The 16,894-nt window shown below is 36.6% G+C and overlaps 1 protein-coding gene across 3 annotated transcripts in view; it reads right to left on the reverse strand.

Moving 5' to 3' along the window:
* LOC135692153 (actin-related protein 8) overlaps positions 1-16,894 on the reverse strand; it is a 28,456-nt gene extending 11,562 nt beyond the window's left edge. The window contains exons 1-9 of one of the 3 annotated variants that reach the window (XM_065210205.2): positions 16,766-16,820; positions 8,620-8,682; positions 8,207-8,322; positions 7,783-7,956; positions 7,372-7,482; positions 6,622-6,726; positions 5,607-5,891; positions 3,080-3,195; positions 2,696-2,756 (exon numbers count right to left, since the gene is read on the reverse strand). In XM_065210205.2, coding sequence (XP_065066277.2) covers positions 2,696-2,756; positions 3,080-3,195; positions 5,607-5,891; positions 6,622-6,726; positions 7,372-7,482; positions 7,783-7,956; positions 8,207-8,260 — 906 coding nt within the window. In that variant the 5' untranslated portion in view covers positions 8,261-8,322; positions 8,620-8,682; positions 16,766-16,820. Of the gene's footprint in view, positions 1-2,695; positions 2,757-3,079; positions 3,196-5,606; positions 5,892-6,621; positions 6,727-7,371; positions 7,483-7,782; positions 7,957-8,206; positions 8,323-8,615; positions 8,683-16,765 lie in introns of all 3 variants that reach the window. The other 2 variants (XM_065210204.2, XM_065210202.2) reach the window with 2 other exon arrangements.

Below are 16,894 nucleotides of genomic sequence, written 5' to 3' on the forward strand. Positions count from 1 at the left end.
TAACCTAAAGCGACGCGGCATCTCTGGCCAGCTTCCATCTCTATTCAAAATTTTCAAACAGTTCTGAACGGGCAGGCTTCAAACTGGGGGGAAACTTTAGCTGGTGTACCCCAAGGATTTATACTGGGACCCTTATTCTTCTTTGTATATATAAATAACCTGACTGGGAACTTAAAGTGCAAAGTTAAGCTCTTTGATACGTCCCTATTCACTATAGTTCAACACTCAAACACAGCTGCCAGTGATATGAACAATGACCTAGAGCAGGGGTCGGCAACCTTTATAAAACAGGGGGCCAAATTTGATTTCTAAGCCGCAACTCAAAATACAGTATAACTTTAACATATACCAATTCTACCGAACTGCTAATCTAATCAATAAAATTGTATTTATCGGAAAATTATCTGTAACGTGAAAGCTGTACGTAAATAAAAACATAGATGTGAAGTACATGTTCACTGGTCAGTATATTACAAGAAGCTAATGTGCAAGTTGGTGCTGCATGTCCTTGTCGAACTTCTCAATATTTGGCAGAATTTTTTATGTTGGCAGCCGCAAGTTGCCTTCAAGGTGCTGATCAATCATTCGAGATCGCAGTCGACTCTTCGCATACTTCATGTTTGAGAAGAGACTTTCGCAAAGGCAAGTACTGCCAAACATGCAACACATCATCCACCATGGAGATACTCCATATAAAACTGGATGATACGAGTTTCCTTGTATTTCTGTTTCAATTCACTGGTACCCTGCAGCTCGATCAACTTCATTTGAAGATGGAAAATGAACTAGGTTCCCTTGATTTAGCTGTGTTTTCCAAAAATGTAGCATGACCAGGAACATGACAACATGCTCATACATGACATTAACAAATTGAACATGTCCTTGAAGCTTCTTGTTCAGCTTGTTCGAGTGACTAGTAATGACAACGAGGAATGCTAAACTAGACAAGACTCTAGGATCACTGAATCCGGGTCACTGAATCCGGGCCGACACTCGTGCATTGGGCAAAATTATTTACAGGTTAACAGGGGCCTTCCGGGCCACACAAAAGTACCTTGCGGGCCGCATTTGGCCCGCGGGCCGCGGGTTGCCGACCCCTGACCTAGAGTTAGTGAGCAAGTAGGCTCATGATTAGAGGATGTCCTTCAATCCTGACCCAAAGAAGCAAGGAGTTGAATTAATATTTTCAAAAAGAAAATCCACGATTGATCATCTAGTAATACTATTTAATAACATGCCAGTCAGGAAAGCTGATGAACACAAACACCTTGGAATCACCTCGGACGCGACTTTGTCTTTCTCTGCTCATATAAAGGCTGCTATCTCAAAGACAAGGAAAGGTATTGTTGAGATTATTCTCCAGATATCTGCCTAGGTATACCCTAAATCAACTATGCAACCTCTATGTTCGACCCCACTTAGGTTACGGAGATGTTATTTACTACATTCCACCTAAAGTATGTAACTTTACCGGCGGCACCATCTTATCAAATTAAATGGAAAAGCTAGAGTCTGTCCAATACTCTGCTGCCTTAGCTGTAACGGGAGCCTGGAGGGGAACGTCTCGAGAAAAGCTGCACCTTGACTTTGGGTAGGAATCTCTAAACCTCCGCGAATGGAGAAGACGTCTTACGTTTTTTTATAAAGTCATAAACAATTTAACCCCTGACTACACAAGGGACCCATTGCCACCATTCAAACAGGTGCAATATTCACTTCGCGAAAGTGACACGATCGGGCAAATACGAGCAAGGACTGAAAAATATAAATCTAATTTTTATCCTCACTGCTTGTCTAAATGGAACAAACTTCATCCTGAAATTAAATTGTCACCTTCTGTTGCTGTTTTCAAGATAAAGATGCTATCTAAGATCCGCCCCCCTCCCCCCCTACGAAGTCAGTGTTTGGGAATCGGGATTCATGGCCTGTCTCATCTTACTCAACTAAGGGTTGGTCTCAGCAAGTTAAACTTTCACAAATTTCAATACATCTTTAGATATATAATAAAGCCAATGTGCCTAAGTAACGATGGAATCGAGGATACGGAGCACTTCTTGCTGCTCTGTCCCTCTTTTGGTGTTCGAAGGATTGTTCTCCTCGATGGAATTTACACTTTTATACGACCATGTAGATACGCAAATCTTGCAAATGATATTCTGTTGCAAATCTTATTGTACGGCGATAAGAATTTTCCGAACCATCTCAACAGAAGCATCCTTGAGTTAACAATACGTTCTATACATTGTACTGGTCGCTTTGAATAAAGTATCTCGCCACCTCCACCATCCCCCCCTCCAGTAAACAAACAATTATTTAGTTAACTATAATATGTAAAGTCTGTCTCAAATTATATATGAGGTGAGATCTGTGATAATGCAAAACTACTTCAACTGCAGCAAACATCTTGTCAGAGAGAGTGTTGTGTTCTTTGTTTTTTACCTTTGGTAATTCGTATGTAATTTGTCTTAGTTGTTCGTGATGCCACGGAGTAGTCATAGTATTTTGCACCCAGTGGCATCGTCCTTGTAGGGTCGTTAAGTATTTTGTAGGTAGTGTAACTAGTAAATTTGCATTGGAATGTAAAAAAAATTAAAGAATGATCATATGGATAGTAGAAAATGAAAGGTTTGGTCATATGGATAGTAGTAAATGAAAGGGCTAGTTGGTTTGATAATATTAAACAAAATCATCATACCCTTTGAAGGAGCCAATTGAAACATCTGGTTATATCACTCCCTCCATAATTAAGTTTGATTCTGAGAAGAAAAAAAAACTGTGAACTAATGCACATTGCCAAAAAGAATGCTGAAACTCGGGATTCTTTTATTCTTTCAGAATAAGAAGGGTTTACGCACATTACAAGGCTTATAGGAGATAGCCATTCATTTAGCATTCTCCACGAAAACAAAATAGGTTCCTAGTACTGATTTTGTGGAGGCGGTTTTTTCCATCAACTGGTCCTCAAATGGCTTGAACTTGTGACCCCAAGCGTAGGAGGCAAGAGTGATTCCTTATGATTTGCCATATTGAAAGACAAATATACTGGTTGATCACTTGTCTAGGGAAAACCGTCACTTACCTCGAATTAGGAAGGGATATACCGTCTTCAACGCAACAAATACTTGTTTTCTGATCACCAACATCCACGACACAGGCACTTGGCAATCCACTGCCAAAAGTAGCACAAACGGATTCCTAGAGCGATTCAATAGTTGATACAGTTTTAAAGACTCATTGCTAACAATGGGCCTTTGCGAGCGTGGCGACGGTCCAAACAATGGCATTAATTGATTTTAGACAGTCTAAAAATGCATTATGGGATACTTACGTAGCGCAATGGCTCATTGTTAGCAATGAGTCTTTAAGGATGAATGAAAGGGGATTGCTTGAAAACCGGAAAAGTATTTTTCAATGAACTCATTTTTGAGTTCCAGCTCAAAAAGGTCGCCACAAAGTTTTAAAAAGCTTGTGCTGTCAGATTCCCGACTTCCTTTAATATCATACTTGTTTACCAGACAATAAATTAATAAATTGCGTAAAAATATAGCCCCGGTTAAACGAATTGAAAATTTCACTGAGCCACGCTCAACATTCCTGTCCAGTGAAAAGTTCAATTCGTTTCACCATTTGCTCAACTTTGCTCTGACATGTTCATTATTGCTCGGCGACGGCGGGTTAAAAAATGTTGAGAGAGTCATTCAACCTTTTCTTCTGCTCGAGGTGTTGTTGAGCGATGCATATTTCGTTTAACCACCCAATGGACTTCCTCAAACTCGTGCATTGGGACATCAAGATCGTGAAAGGAATCACTTAAATTTCACGGCAGCCAAGTACACCTTGGGGAGATTGCTCTCTGGGATGTATTTGCCTTCTCGCTCTTCTTTCAGCTGTTTTCATAGTCGTCATCTATCAGTGTCTCTGAAATCAATATTGCAGTGTGTTCTTTCCGTTTGAAAACGTCATGAAAGCTGGCAAATTTGTCAACTTTTGGCTCAACCAAGAAGGCCTTTTGTTTGCACTATTTTGCAATAAATTTAATTTTTTATTGGTGTTACGGAACGATTATAAAAATCACCCTTCGTTCAAAGAAATATTTTGAGCCATGTTCGGTTCGTTCGACCTCCCTGGAATGAGCAGCGCGCTGAGCAACGCAGAGCAACGCTGTGCAGCGCAGAGCAACACAGAACAACGAAGAGCAACGCTGAGCAAAGCAGAGCAACGCTGAGCAACGCTGAGCAAAGCAGAGCAACGTTGAGCAAAGCAGAGCAACGCAGAGCAACACAGAACAACGCAGAGCAACGCTGAGCAAAGCAGAGCAACGCTGAGCAAAGCAGAGCAACGCTGAGCAAAGCAGAGCAACGTTGAGCAAAGCAGAGCAACGCAGAGCAACACAGAACAACGCAGAGCAACGCTGAGCAAAGCAGAGCAACGCTGAGCAAAGCAGAGCAACGCAGAGCAACACAGAACAACGCAGAGCAACGTTGAGCAAAGCAGAGCAACGTTGAGCAAAGCAGAGCAACACAGAACAACGAAGAGCAACGCTGAGCAAAGCAGAGCAACGCTGAGCAAAGCAGAGCAACGCTGAGCAAAGCAGAGCAACGTTGAGCAAAGCAGAGCAACACAGAACAACGAAGAGCAACGCTGAGCAAAGCAGAGCAACGCTGAGCAAAGCAGAGCAACGCTGAGCAAAGCAGAGCAACGCTGAGCAAAGCAGAGCAACGTTGAGCAAAGCAGAGCAACGCAGAGCAACACAGAACAACGCAGAGCAACGCTGAGCAAAGCAGAGCAACGCTGAGCAAAGCAGAGCAACGCTGAGCAAAGCAGAGCAACGCAGAGCAACACAGAACAACGCAGAGCAACGTTGAGCAAAGCAGAGCAACGTTGAGCAAAGCAGAGCAACACAGAACAACGAAGAGCAACGCTGAGCAAAGCAGAGCAACGCTGAGCAAAGCAGAGCAACGCTGAGCAAAGCAGAGCAACGTTGAGCAAAGCAGAGCAACACAGAACAACGAAGAGCAACGCTGAGCAAAGCAGAGCAACGCTGAGCAAAGCAGAGCAACGCTGAGCAAAGCAGAGCAACGTTGAGCAAAGCAGAGCAACGTTGAGCAAAGCAGAGCAACGTTGAGCAAAGCAGAGCAACGCTGAGCAAAGCAGAACAACGTTGAGCTGCGCTGAGCAAATTTGCAAATGTTGAGAGTCGCTCAATGAAACGTTCAGTTCGTTTGACCGTGGCTTTAAAGATGATAACGATGATGATTATGGTGATTGTGGTTTCCAAAGTAGGAAGAGTTTTTCATGAACACAAAAGGGAACCTAAGACTGCTTTCAACTTACCGTGTCACTTTTACAACTAACTAGCAAATGGCACCATGAATCGCCGTCTAGCAGTCGGTTCGAATCCGATATTAGATTAGTTTTCATGATTACAATATTATGGCAAAAAGTTAGAATTTTCAATCGACATAAAATAGACATCAAAAAATATAACAGTTATAGAAGATCGCCAACAAAAATTTATTCATTTCGACTATTACGGCCCACATTGATTGGCTACTTAAGGCATTAAAATAAGTCAAATCTTGCAAAAAATTAAAAGCGGGGAATACCTGGTGCATAATAACAGCAGAAAAACCGAGTCTGTTTAGGAGTATGTCATATATTTCTTTCAAATGATGGCGATTTACAATATCAGGAACAACAAGTACAACTCTGTAATACTGGAAATCTTTTGCTGGGATATCAAGAAACATTTGAATCGCAAGGGACCATAATGTTTCTAGTTTGGAGCTAACAGATGCAAGAGACCCTCCAATTCCATTGTGAATATTCAACGTTCCATTTCTAATGGGCCAAGTTGTCTCGTATGGCGCATTAGGGTCCAGATACTGCGCCTAAGTATGAAACTCATTGAGAACAAAAAAAAGAGAAAAAGGCTATGAAACGCATAACAATAAATTCACTAAAATTTCAAATTCAATAGCAATTGCAAACCCGTAGGTAACCAATTCCTTTCAGGGATAAGTCTCCCTGGGTACCAAAAATATGAACGGATGAAATAGTCAATCACAATTGCAAATTCGTTTAAAATCAATGCCATTCAAGGACAAGTATGATTTGATGACGTGTAAACAATTGAAATTCAGCCTCGTTATGGATGCAAACATGCTAAAGTATATCAATATAAGAAGTTACTATAAAACAAAAGACTTTTCGATTGCCATTGCAAGCCAAACCAATTTAAGAAAACTGGCATGTTCAATAAGGGAATACTTTTACAATCTGTTATAGTGCTTGTTAAAGGAGGCTGTCAAAAATGGTTGTTAAAAAAAGAATCATGAATGGAGAGGTTTATACACGGAAGAAAGCATTGACCTTTAAGCTAGTGAAGGAAACATCCAGACACGAATAAACCATGAACGACTTCGAACGGCCTTTAAAAACAAAGCTATGTCTCGTAGATCTGTGTTAGCGATACCTTGAAGTATGGGGGAAACTTGCAATAGCACAAGAGCAAAATTAAAAAAGATCTAGAGATAAACCCGTAAGCATCCTTTTAAGAGACGGTCTTACTGAATGGTAAGTGGTAAGCTAGAATTTCTTAGAAGATACAAACATACCAACCTGTTCTCCTATTAGTATTTCAGGGTTTTCGCTGACATCACTCCAGCAAACTCCACTTTCGCCTTGAATTGTATCAGGAATGACTTTGTTGTTAAATGAGGCTATCTGCAGATTTAATGTCACATAGTAAATCGTCATATCATGGCTCTCAAACTCACAAATTAGTGACAGTAAGTATTTAAAGGAGTAAACGCATAGATACACCTCGATACTTAAAATGCAGATTTGCATTGAAAATTCATAATTTCGCAAATGTTCAAGGCAACTTATTCAGTGAAAAGATAAATGGGGAATCCAAGCACATAAAAGAGGTATAAATGGAGGACGTAGATGAATGGTCACATGCTTCGATTCCTTTGTCTTGTAATGCCTTCGTTCCGCATTAGCTTTTAAACAAAGGAAATTTTAGGCTTCTTGACTTGCGATCAAGCCGTTTCTTGAAACTATATCGTTGACACTATAGCTTATTCTATTCATTTGTTGGACCAAATAAATCTAGGGTAAACATAACAACAAAAAGACGAAAAACCAGGAGCAAATCAGGATATTTCAGGAAAAAGGGGAAAAGATATACAGAACAAAACTAGAAAACTTTCTATCAAAAGTTATCTACACCTTGGGAAGCCTAAAGAAGGACTGTTGATTAAAATATTTTTTAAGGAATGATTTCTGCTTTGAAAATTACCAAAGAATATTCTTTTACTTAAATAATACAGGAAAGATGTAACAGATCTTTTCAAATTTTGATACCTGAGCTATTGAAATATGCGGTCTTCTGTAGCCAAAACTGACTCTCATAGCATTGATAAGCTGGTTGGTTGCCTGGAGAGCACCTTGCCGTTTCTCTTCACTATCGGGATGCTTAATAAATCAGAAACCTGATTTCACAAATGCTCAAACGGAAGAGTTCTTCTTAGAAAGAAAATACAGACAAAACCTATCTTGGCTTTATAGAGTTATCACTAGATGGACATGCAAATGAGATAATGATTGGGTGGCACTGTCATACAGTAAAGTAATAAAAAGACTTTAAGTTCATCACTATATTAGGTATAAAAAGTGTTCATTTCAATATTTAAACATAAATTTGAAAATGTTCTTGACATGATCATAAATCCTCTATTTGCGACATTCCAAACGCAAAAATTACACATTACTCACCCAAATACCATTACGAATAAGGGAATTTGTTTCTTTTACGCAAAATGCACCGTCCTCTTTGCATCGATAGGCAATAACATGGGGCAAACTCTGCGGAAAATGATCGGTTGCTCTGCCAAGCTGCAAAGTTGAGGAGCCTGGATGTAGTACCACAATCGTTGTTCCTTGAATTGGCTAGCAGAAAATAAATCTCATTGTTAAAAAAGAAACACTTGTCGGCTCCTTGAAGTTTAATATTATTTTTGAGATTTTTCTATCTGAACATAAATTCAAAAGCATCTAATTGATGTAAATGTTTCAAAAAGTCACTCCTGAAAAATCGATAAAGGCAGTCAGAAGCAAGGGTAACGCACATTCTCTTCTAAGCTGTTAAGAATAGTTTGGTTAACGAGCATGCCTGCAGTGTTATAAAAATCGAGCTTACCTCAGCAATCGGCTCTGCAAATATGGGCTTCTCTGCTTTTTGTGGGCGTGGCATGTTCCATTGATTGCAGCTAATAGCTATTTTTCCAGGATTTAGCTTCTTTGTCAATCCATACCCTGCCAAAAACGCCGAACGTACGTCAGCAAAATGAGCTGCCTTTGTGTTTATGTCTAACTTCATGTCACAGATTAAAAACTTTCACACTTCTTACAAATAAAGGCCTTGAGAAACTAAGTTGATCGCCCTTTTGGGCACATATGAAGCTTCATAAACATATGAAACATAATTTCTTACTGATGAGAGCATAGAATTGTTTCCATTAAGACCGGAAAATGAGCCAAGTGTATTGATAATACGCTGATAAAGCAAACATATGGTTCATAACAAGCTGGTAAAAGGAATGCTGTACCTACTAGTGTTTCCGTTTTTAAAAACTTTCTTTCTCTGCACTCTGCAGACTGGTTGATTCTTACTGCCTGATTCAGATAAGAAAGAGGGCTGGTTTATAATTATTTTTGAGCTTAAAACCAGGTTTGTTTGTAAACATGATGCTCAAGATCTCTTTGTGCAAAAAGTTTTGATTATTAAAAAAAGCTTTGACCTAGATGCTGTGGTGTATAATGGAATAGATAGGCACGTTCTTTTTCATATGTTACTGCCACACCTAAACTTATGATAAGTTATCCATACACCTAACAAGCCATGCTAGTTTTAAAGCATTTTATTGCTTTGGGGCAACATAGCAATAAGCGTGCACTTTGGAATATTGTGATTTGAGATAATTAACCCCTTTATTATATGTATTATTTTTCTTTGTTAAAAAAAAGTTGAAATCACTGTCTTTAGGTGCCAGTCATTAGAGAGTTTCATCATAAGATTATTTTACTATTTCCTGTTATTTTATTGAAAAACCTTTGTCAGTTACTCAAAACATCTACATCTATGTTCAAAATGTACTGGGACACCTTTGATAAAAGTATTTCGGTGCCGTACTGGATTCTGCTTTGCAACAGAAACTTTTCATATTTTGGCAGTCTATTTCCAAATAATCTAGGCTTATGCATCCCTCAAATGTTGTTTATTGTTGATAGAACACCTCAACTTTTCAACCACAGTCACAATGGTATTTGATTCCAACAATTTTCCTTTATATAACAGCAAAATGTGCAAAAGGGTTGCATGGCCTAAAAACAGAAAATCATGCGACCTTGAAAATTTTTAAAGATGAAAAAATAAATTTCATTTTTAGATTCACTTTTACATAAAAAATTTTACAAAGAAAATTAAAATTATAAAGAAACCATGAAATTCTGAATAAGGTTTAATGAATCAATGAAAGCGTTACAATTTCATTAAATTATTATATTCACTCAAGCTACTTTCAAAACTGTTTATAACCAAAGAAGAAGCCACTGTAATGGTTTATGTCAATTGATATCTACGAGAGAACATTTTCATCTTATAAGGCTAGAAAACTTATATTTTCATGATAATTATAGCTATACTTTTGCTTATGTTTCTAAATTTAGCTTTTCTTTTACATGACAAACTAAAGATCAACATCTATCTATTAGCCATTTCTCACGAAAGATTTATCTCGGCTTCCAAAACTTCTTCCGTCTGCCAAACCTTTTACACACCAAAAAATTGATGCAATTTTACAACAACTATTTGAGATATTTTCATTGAAAGCAATTGCAAAAACTTCTCGTAACTTAGTTCTTGATTTTAAAACTTCCATGGTTACCTTTTAAGGCATAAAGGATTTTTATAGTTAATGATTTTTTAATTTGCTTTGAACTTCAACAATGTCTTTAAAAAATTTAATGGAAATAGCTTCTGTAAACTCCCCTCGCATAATTATTGCACCATCTCAAAAGAGGGAAAATTATGCAAGAATTCTAGAAACCTATTGTTGTATTAATTGACTGTGTTTTTAAGTGGAGTATCGAAAGTTAAACAACCACCAATCAATTTTCAGCCTCTAAAATGCACTTGTGTTTAGCCTTCTTGAAAAGGTTGCATACATTTGGGCAAAGCATTATTGCGGAATTTCATGTAAAACCTGAAGAATTCTTTGAATAGATAATTCCTTCATTCTACAAGAATAACTTAAATCATGGTTCGTAATATTTTTTCATATGAAGCCAAAAATTTTAAAAGATTTGCAAATCTGGACTTGATGGACGCCATGAAAAAATTGAATTCTTTTTGTTTGGAAATAAATTGTTGTAAAAATGGTTTTCTTCTACTCAGGTAACTTTTTATTTTGTCTTTGTGAAAGACCCTCATTCTGATTTGTGTGGATAGATTTTGAGCTGAGAAAACTTGCTCAGCCACACGTTTTATGTCCTTTAGTTTCCCTAAATGTAAATGCTGGAAGTGAAACAGGCCAATTTTTTCCCTCTCTTACATCAATTTTTTACAAAACTACTGCTCAATTTCTTGAGAAAATATTTTTCAAGAAAAAATTCTCGCATCTGTTGTGTGACTGCATCAAACTTGCTCAACAATTTATTCAAAAATTAAAGTCCTCTTTCCTGTGAATCTTTAACAGCATCTCTCCTCTCATTTGTCACAGTTTCTCCTCTAGAAATGCTCTATGTTTCTACAAACGAAAACTTTTCTGTGCAACATTTCAAACTTTGTATGGCATTTATATGGCATCAGCAACATTTTCAGGTATTTTATGCAAAGATTTGCCATAAAAAAGCCTATTCCACTCAATCCGTGCATTCAAATGTTTGGTATGGTTGAAAACTTGACAAAAAGTGCTGCCATTTTGAACGTGGTGTTTTAAAAATTTAGAATTTGTCCTAAAACTTTTGAACATAAGTGTAATAAATTGGCTGAGACTGGTATAATTTCATTAGAGGATTGTCACATGATTGCAAACAATGGATTATCAAAAGCAACAGCAGAAGCGCACTTGTATTGTTAAACATATTTCATCAAAAAAGGAAACTCAGGTTAAGTTCCGATAAGAGAACATCATTGAACAAACTTGCCTTCTCTTTGCTGGACTCGTTTTTTTTCTAGACACTTGATAACAAGGAACATACTTGAAATGTTGTGTTTTTATCTATCAAAACCAATTTTAAACAATTGCAAGAAAACGACTGCAAAAAATATTCTGAAGTGTATTTAAGATAATCTAAAGAACCTGCTCAAAATGTTCTGCTTGCTTTGCTCACAAGGGACCATGCATTTTTTTCTTTGCCCCAGGGCCACTAAAACTGTCGCAGCCCTGATCTAAAGATCATTTAATTTAGAATGACAAACTTTTCTCCAATCTCAGTGACAAAAACTTTAGAAATTCATTTTGTTATACTTGAAAAAGTTTTTATTTTAAGCCACACCTACAACCAAACCAATATATAGAGTGTGCAAGAGTGCACTGGCAATATTACAAAAATTTATCGAGAGTGCAGTTTTCATGGAATCCATACTGGCCTGTGTTTTTAGTGTGGTCAGATACGAATTTAGCAGGGAGTGGAATTCGACACCAGGGTGGAATTCGTGTAACTTAAGCCAGAGATATCCAGCATGGAGTTATCAATATCCTTGGAGTACTGGTGTAGAACTAAGATAAAACCATGCGTTGGCGTAAAGATTGTTGGGCCAACTGCCTGTTTTGGCCCAGCCCATGACAGGATATAAAGTTTGATGTAAATGTTTTGCCTGTCTTATCATTGTGTTCAAAAGGCAAATAAGCCAATAAGCTATTGTTTTTATACTGGAAAACAATGAACCAATGGAAATGAGAACAGCAGCACCTTCTTTGACTTCCAAAGAGTACTTGACTCAAGCCGCAGGCAAGTTCCTAATTTTTGTGCAAGTTTTTTGTTACTGTGTAGGCTTATGTAACTGCACATATCTGTTTTATAACTAACTAGAGGCTAATTAACCAAAATGCATTGCACAATTCTTTTATATTGTGCCTTTGGAAATTTAATGTGTATCATATTTACTTCAACTATTTCTTTTTGATTGTATTTCCAACACTAACTACAGTTTGTTATTAGTTTATTTTTATAACCATATATACGTTGACTCATTGTAACCAGGGTGTGTTTAAACAATTGATTCAGATTGGTTGTGAGATGTTGAAGTAAAGTAGCGATTTTGATCGATGAAATGTTTGATGTTTGAAATGTATGTTATCTCCTTGAAAGTTGGAACCTGTACCGCGGAACCACTTATTTTATTGTAGTTACTACTCTTTCTTCAAATTCAAATTTTACAATCAGATTCATCGCAATTACAGTCAAAGATAAACAAAGCCATCAGTTTTGATGCAAATGTGCTGCTTTTGAAGTTTACATATGAAAGTTTCTGGCAAGATAGAAAGTTTTGTATATAGCAGAGCCTGTTGGGGCAGGGATTGCAGCCCTCAGTAATATAGATGCAATCTTTCTATTTTCAGAATATCCTCTGATTTTTAAGAGATAATATTGGATAAAATTGTAAGTGTAAGTTAAATCATATACTTAAAATTTTGAAAAGTTTTACTGAAAATTCACACTTTTACGACCGCCAACAGTTTTACACTTACTTTGGCCCTAGGCACTGTATATACTTATTAACTGTATATTATTAAAAGTTGTCTATCGTTTCTTGGAGTTGAGAGCTTTAAAATCGCTGAGAGCCATGTCGGGTCCAGAGGCAGATCCTATGCTTCAGCACCTTTTCACCAAAAGTAAAAAACCTAATATGCAGACCTCATTAATCTGTGCAAGCTGTGTTCACATGCACAAAAGCTCATTCTCAAAAATTTCTGCAGGCACATTTCTGAATCGATTTTTATTTACCTTTATTGTATCAAAATCTTGCTTTTTTAGACATCTTTCTTGGTATTGGAATTGAACGGTCAAATAGAATATAAAAGGTAGTTGGTTGCAAGTCTTTATTACCAAAATGAGTGAAGGTCCTTACTCTAAAGGCCCAATTTGATTCTCAAAAATCAAGTTGGCTGTTTGTCTTTTTCCTATATATCTCTTGGTGGAAGAGATCACTTGCAATTATTGTATTGCTTTTTCAGAGTATTATGTTTTGACTTGTAAAACTCATTTGTGCATAGTAGGCTGAAGAAAGGACGCTAAATTCTTGAAGCCTTTGAATTTGATAGCTATTGATTTCTGACAATTTTGAGCAAAATTTCAAGGTAAACCTTTAAAGAATTTATCAAAATCAAAAATTTTTGACAATTTTTGACAACAAAAACAAGCCTCTATTTCTTCAATTTTTGAAGAGAAAGCACTTTCATAATTAAGTTTTACAAGCATGATAAACTCAAAGCTAAAAAACAGAGTATCCTTATAAGACACTATGTTTAATAGGACATTTCAGCGAAAGTAATTGGGGATAGAATCTTTCATGGCTATTTTTCATATCTTTGAAATAATAAAAAGCCAGTGTAATGTCAAAATCCTTGCAACCTTTACCAAGGAAGCCAAAGCAGAATCCTAAAATCCACAAACCTAAAAAGAAGCTGTTCTAAACAAAACTGCTTTTTTAAAAGTAAAGCCTTTAAGCCTTTGAAGAAATTGTTAGGATGTCTCTATTTGATGAATCAATAACAGGGATAGGGCTACTTGACAACTCAAAAGAATCCCAGGATAAAAACTGGATCATTCCCTTTCTTATGTACAAAATATGACGCTAGTAGAATTTACTATGTTATCTGTTCAGTTTTACAGGTAGTTACATGTAGTTCATGATGATATTGATCTGGTATCTGCTTTTGAAAAAGGTAAGTTGGTGTAACAGTACTTGGCATAACTGGGAGGTTCTCAATTTTTCAATACCTGACTATAAATTGCATCCTATTTTACATACAGGCACATTCTTACTGGTCTTTATGCTCGCAACACAAAATATTATTAATGAGCCTTGCTAATATGTCAAATGCATAAAATTTTCTTTATTTACTTTGAAATTGTATTTGTAAAGCATTTTTAAACTTACCCAGTGCAAATATGATTTGTAACTACCATTAAATAAAGGTAGTTTAATTACCAGTGAGTCCCTCTTTATTTACGTCCTCTCGATGGGCCTGCTTTCAAATGCAAATTCTTAACAACAAATGTTCCAACTCTCCCGATTTGGGAGGGAATGTCCTGACTTGAGAGTTCTTCTCTCGTTCTGTTTCCCCACTTTTAAACCTAACCTCACACTATCAAGAATTTTTTATAAATATGTTCTAAAATCCCATTTGGAAAGATTGCTATGTAAAGTTTCCCTGCCATCGAATAGTTGTATCCTTCTTTTGGATGTTTAAAACATAACTGGTGAAATGTACTTGCTATTGGTTCTTGATTCAGATCTTTTCAGTTACGTGAGCAGGGGTACAGTTTGTCTAGCAAAGTAGATGGTTTGCTTACATTTCGGCCAGCCAGCCATTCAAAGGCCCCCATTTGTGTAAGTTTCATGATGACGCAACCTGCTCTAGCTGTGAGGATTTAATGGAAACAGCACAGTATACTTTCTCGGGAATTATAATTATTTGAAAAATAGTTTTTTCAATAAATTTTCCAAAGAATTTCTGCTTTACTAAAGGCTGAAATGCACTTTGCATTTAAATGGTTCAATTAAATGGATTCAAGTAAATGGACAGTGTAAACGCAAAATTGAATATCAAAATAACTGTTTCGACAAACTGAAAATTCCTTCTTGTCTGTTTCTAGCAATGAAAATTAAAAAGTCAAAATAACAACAACACTATTTCTTCATGTTTACCATTTACTGATTTATTATTCACAAATTATTTTGATATTTTAAAAAATGTTCTCTTATGTTGATAATGTTAATTTTGATAACTTTTTAAGCTATTTTCAGTTTCTGTGCATAGCGCATGCGCATTACGCAATAAAATTTCCAGCACAGCTTCACAAATTACATATCTAATATCTGGCAGGAGGTTTACATGGATTCCACCCTTGGTGCAACACCCCTCCCCCTCCTAAATAATTCTGTGTCCTTCAGTAAGTTTTGTTTTCATTCATTAAAAATAATCTTTAGTAGGCAGTATTGACAAAAGCGCCAAGATTTTACTTTATTAATCTTCTTGTCTTCTTCACCTTAAAAAGTTAAAACCGAATTCTTTGCGAAAATGAATTAGGATGCAGGGTCGTCGCGAGGCAAGCCTCCTTGGGGGGACTACAAATTTACCTGATTAAAGAATTATTACCTGAAATTATTTAGCTGCTGTCACAAACCTCTGCAGTACATTTTGTCAATCTAACTCTGTATATAAAGCAATCCTCCTTATCCTATTGAAAATTACTATTTTTTTGCAAAAAAATTTTACAGCAGATAAAAACAACAATTTCGCAGTGGTTTTGAAAAATACCAGATTGTCAGTTATTTCTAATGCCAGGTAAGAAGTAGCACGGGTTGTCAATTTAGATCCCTCTTTCCATCTTAGCATACCTTTTGAATGTTTAAAAAATGTGGAACTCATAGTGAATTGCAGTTGATGCTTCTACTGAGAAACTTTAGGAGAAATGGACACAAGGCACAATTTTAGCTAAAGAGGGTCTGGATTTTTAGATTTATTGCCAACAAGCAACCTTCAAATCTTCAAATCATTTGTTTGTTTACCTTCATTCATATCAAGGAATATCATATTTAACTAACGGAGCAACTACCTTTGCTTGATCCTTTAAGCTTGGTTTCCACTATGAGTTAACGTGAGATAATTCTGAGTTAAATTGAAAATTAACTCATGGTCTAAATTCAAGTTAACTTGAGATAGTGTGAAATAGCAAGAGATAACGAGAGCTATCTCAAAATTAACCCATGTACCGATTCAGTTTCCACTTGAGATTGAATTAAGTATGGAAATTTCAGAAATCACATTTTATTTGAGTCTTGCAGCTATGGTGGGCGTCTTACAAGAACAACTTATTTTACTTCTGCTTTTGAGAATACTTAGAAGGAAAATATTTTTTTGCTAGAAGGGCCGTTCGCGATCTGTGCCAAGGTTTTCGGTAGGGAAAGTCTACCAAAAAAATTTGGTGAATACGACCACTTGCAACAGGATCTTAGAAATGAGAAAATGTTTCTCTTATTTCACAATTAATTTTTTTTGAGTAAAGAAAATTGTTTTCAATATCTCAAGTAATACTCAGTGCAAGTGCGTTGCGTAAGAACCTCAGTGCAAATTATAGCACATTCCCCTCCAACGCATTGGCTTCTTTTGATAAGATGTTATCTGAAGTTAACTCATGAGCTTGAAATAAAAAAAATTTGGTTTCCAAGCTCATGAGATAACGTGAGTTAACACGAGTTAATTTTCATGAGATAATTTTTAATGACCGTTTCCACTATGAGATAATTTTTAAACCATGTCAGATCACAAAATTATCTCAAATTAACTCACGTTAATTCATAGTGGAAACCAAGCTTTATTGATTTTATGACATGTAGGTTTATGAGGGGGTGTGCAACGCCCCTGTTAGGATGTTTGAGAAATCTGCCCTCCTCTTCACAGACCTTGGCCTGATACTTACTTCAATACTTTAATATCTAAATATTTTAAAGATGTGTGAGACTTACGTTACATGCAGCGACTAATCACGAATAAACTTCCTTCATGTAAGTAAAGTCAGGCGAGATCTCTTTTTCAAGATAAACCAGCGCCATTTCTCGGCCTCGTTCTACACTTTGCAGCGTACCACAACAACA

Source organism: Rhopilema esculentum, chromosome 13 (assembly GCF_057945365.1).
Source record: "Rhopilema esculentum isolate cy_ngs chromosome 13, ASM5794536v1, whole genome shotgun sequence".
In the NCBI taxonomy this organism is placed as follows: domain Eukaryota; kingdom Metazoa; phylum Cnidaria; class Scyphozoa; order Rhizostomeae; family Rhizostomatidae; genus Rhopilema; species Rhopilema esculentum.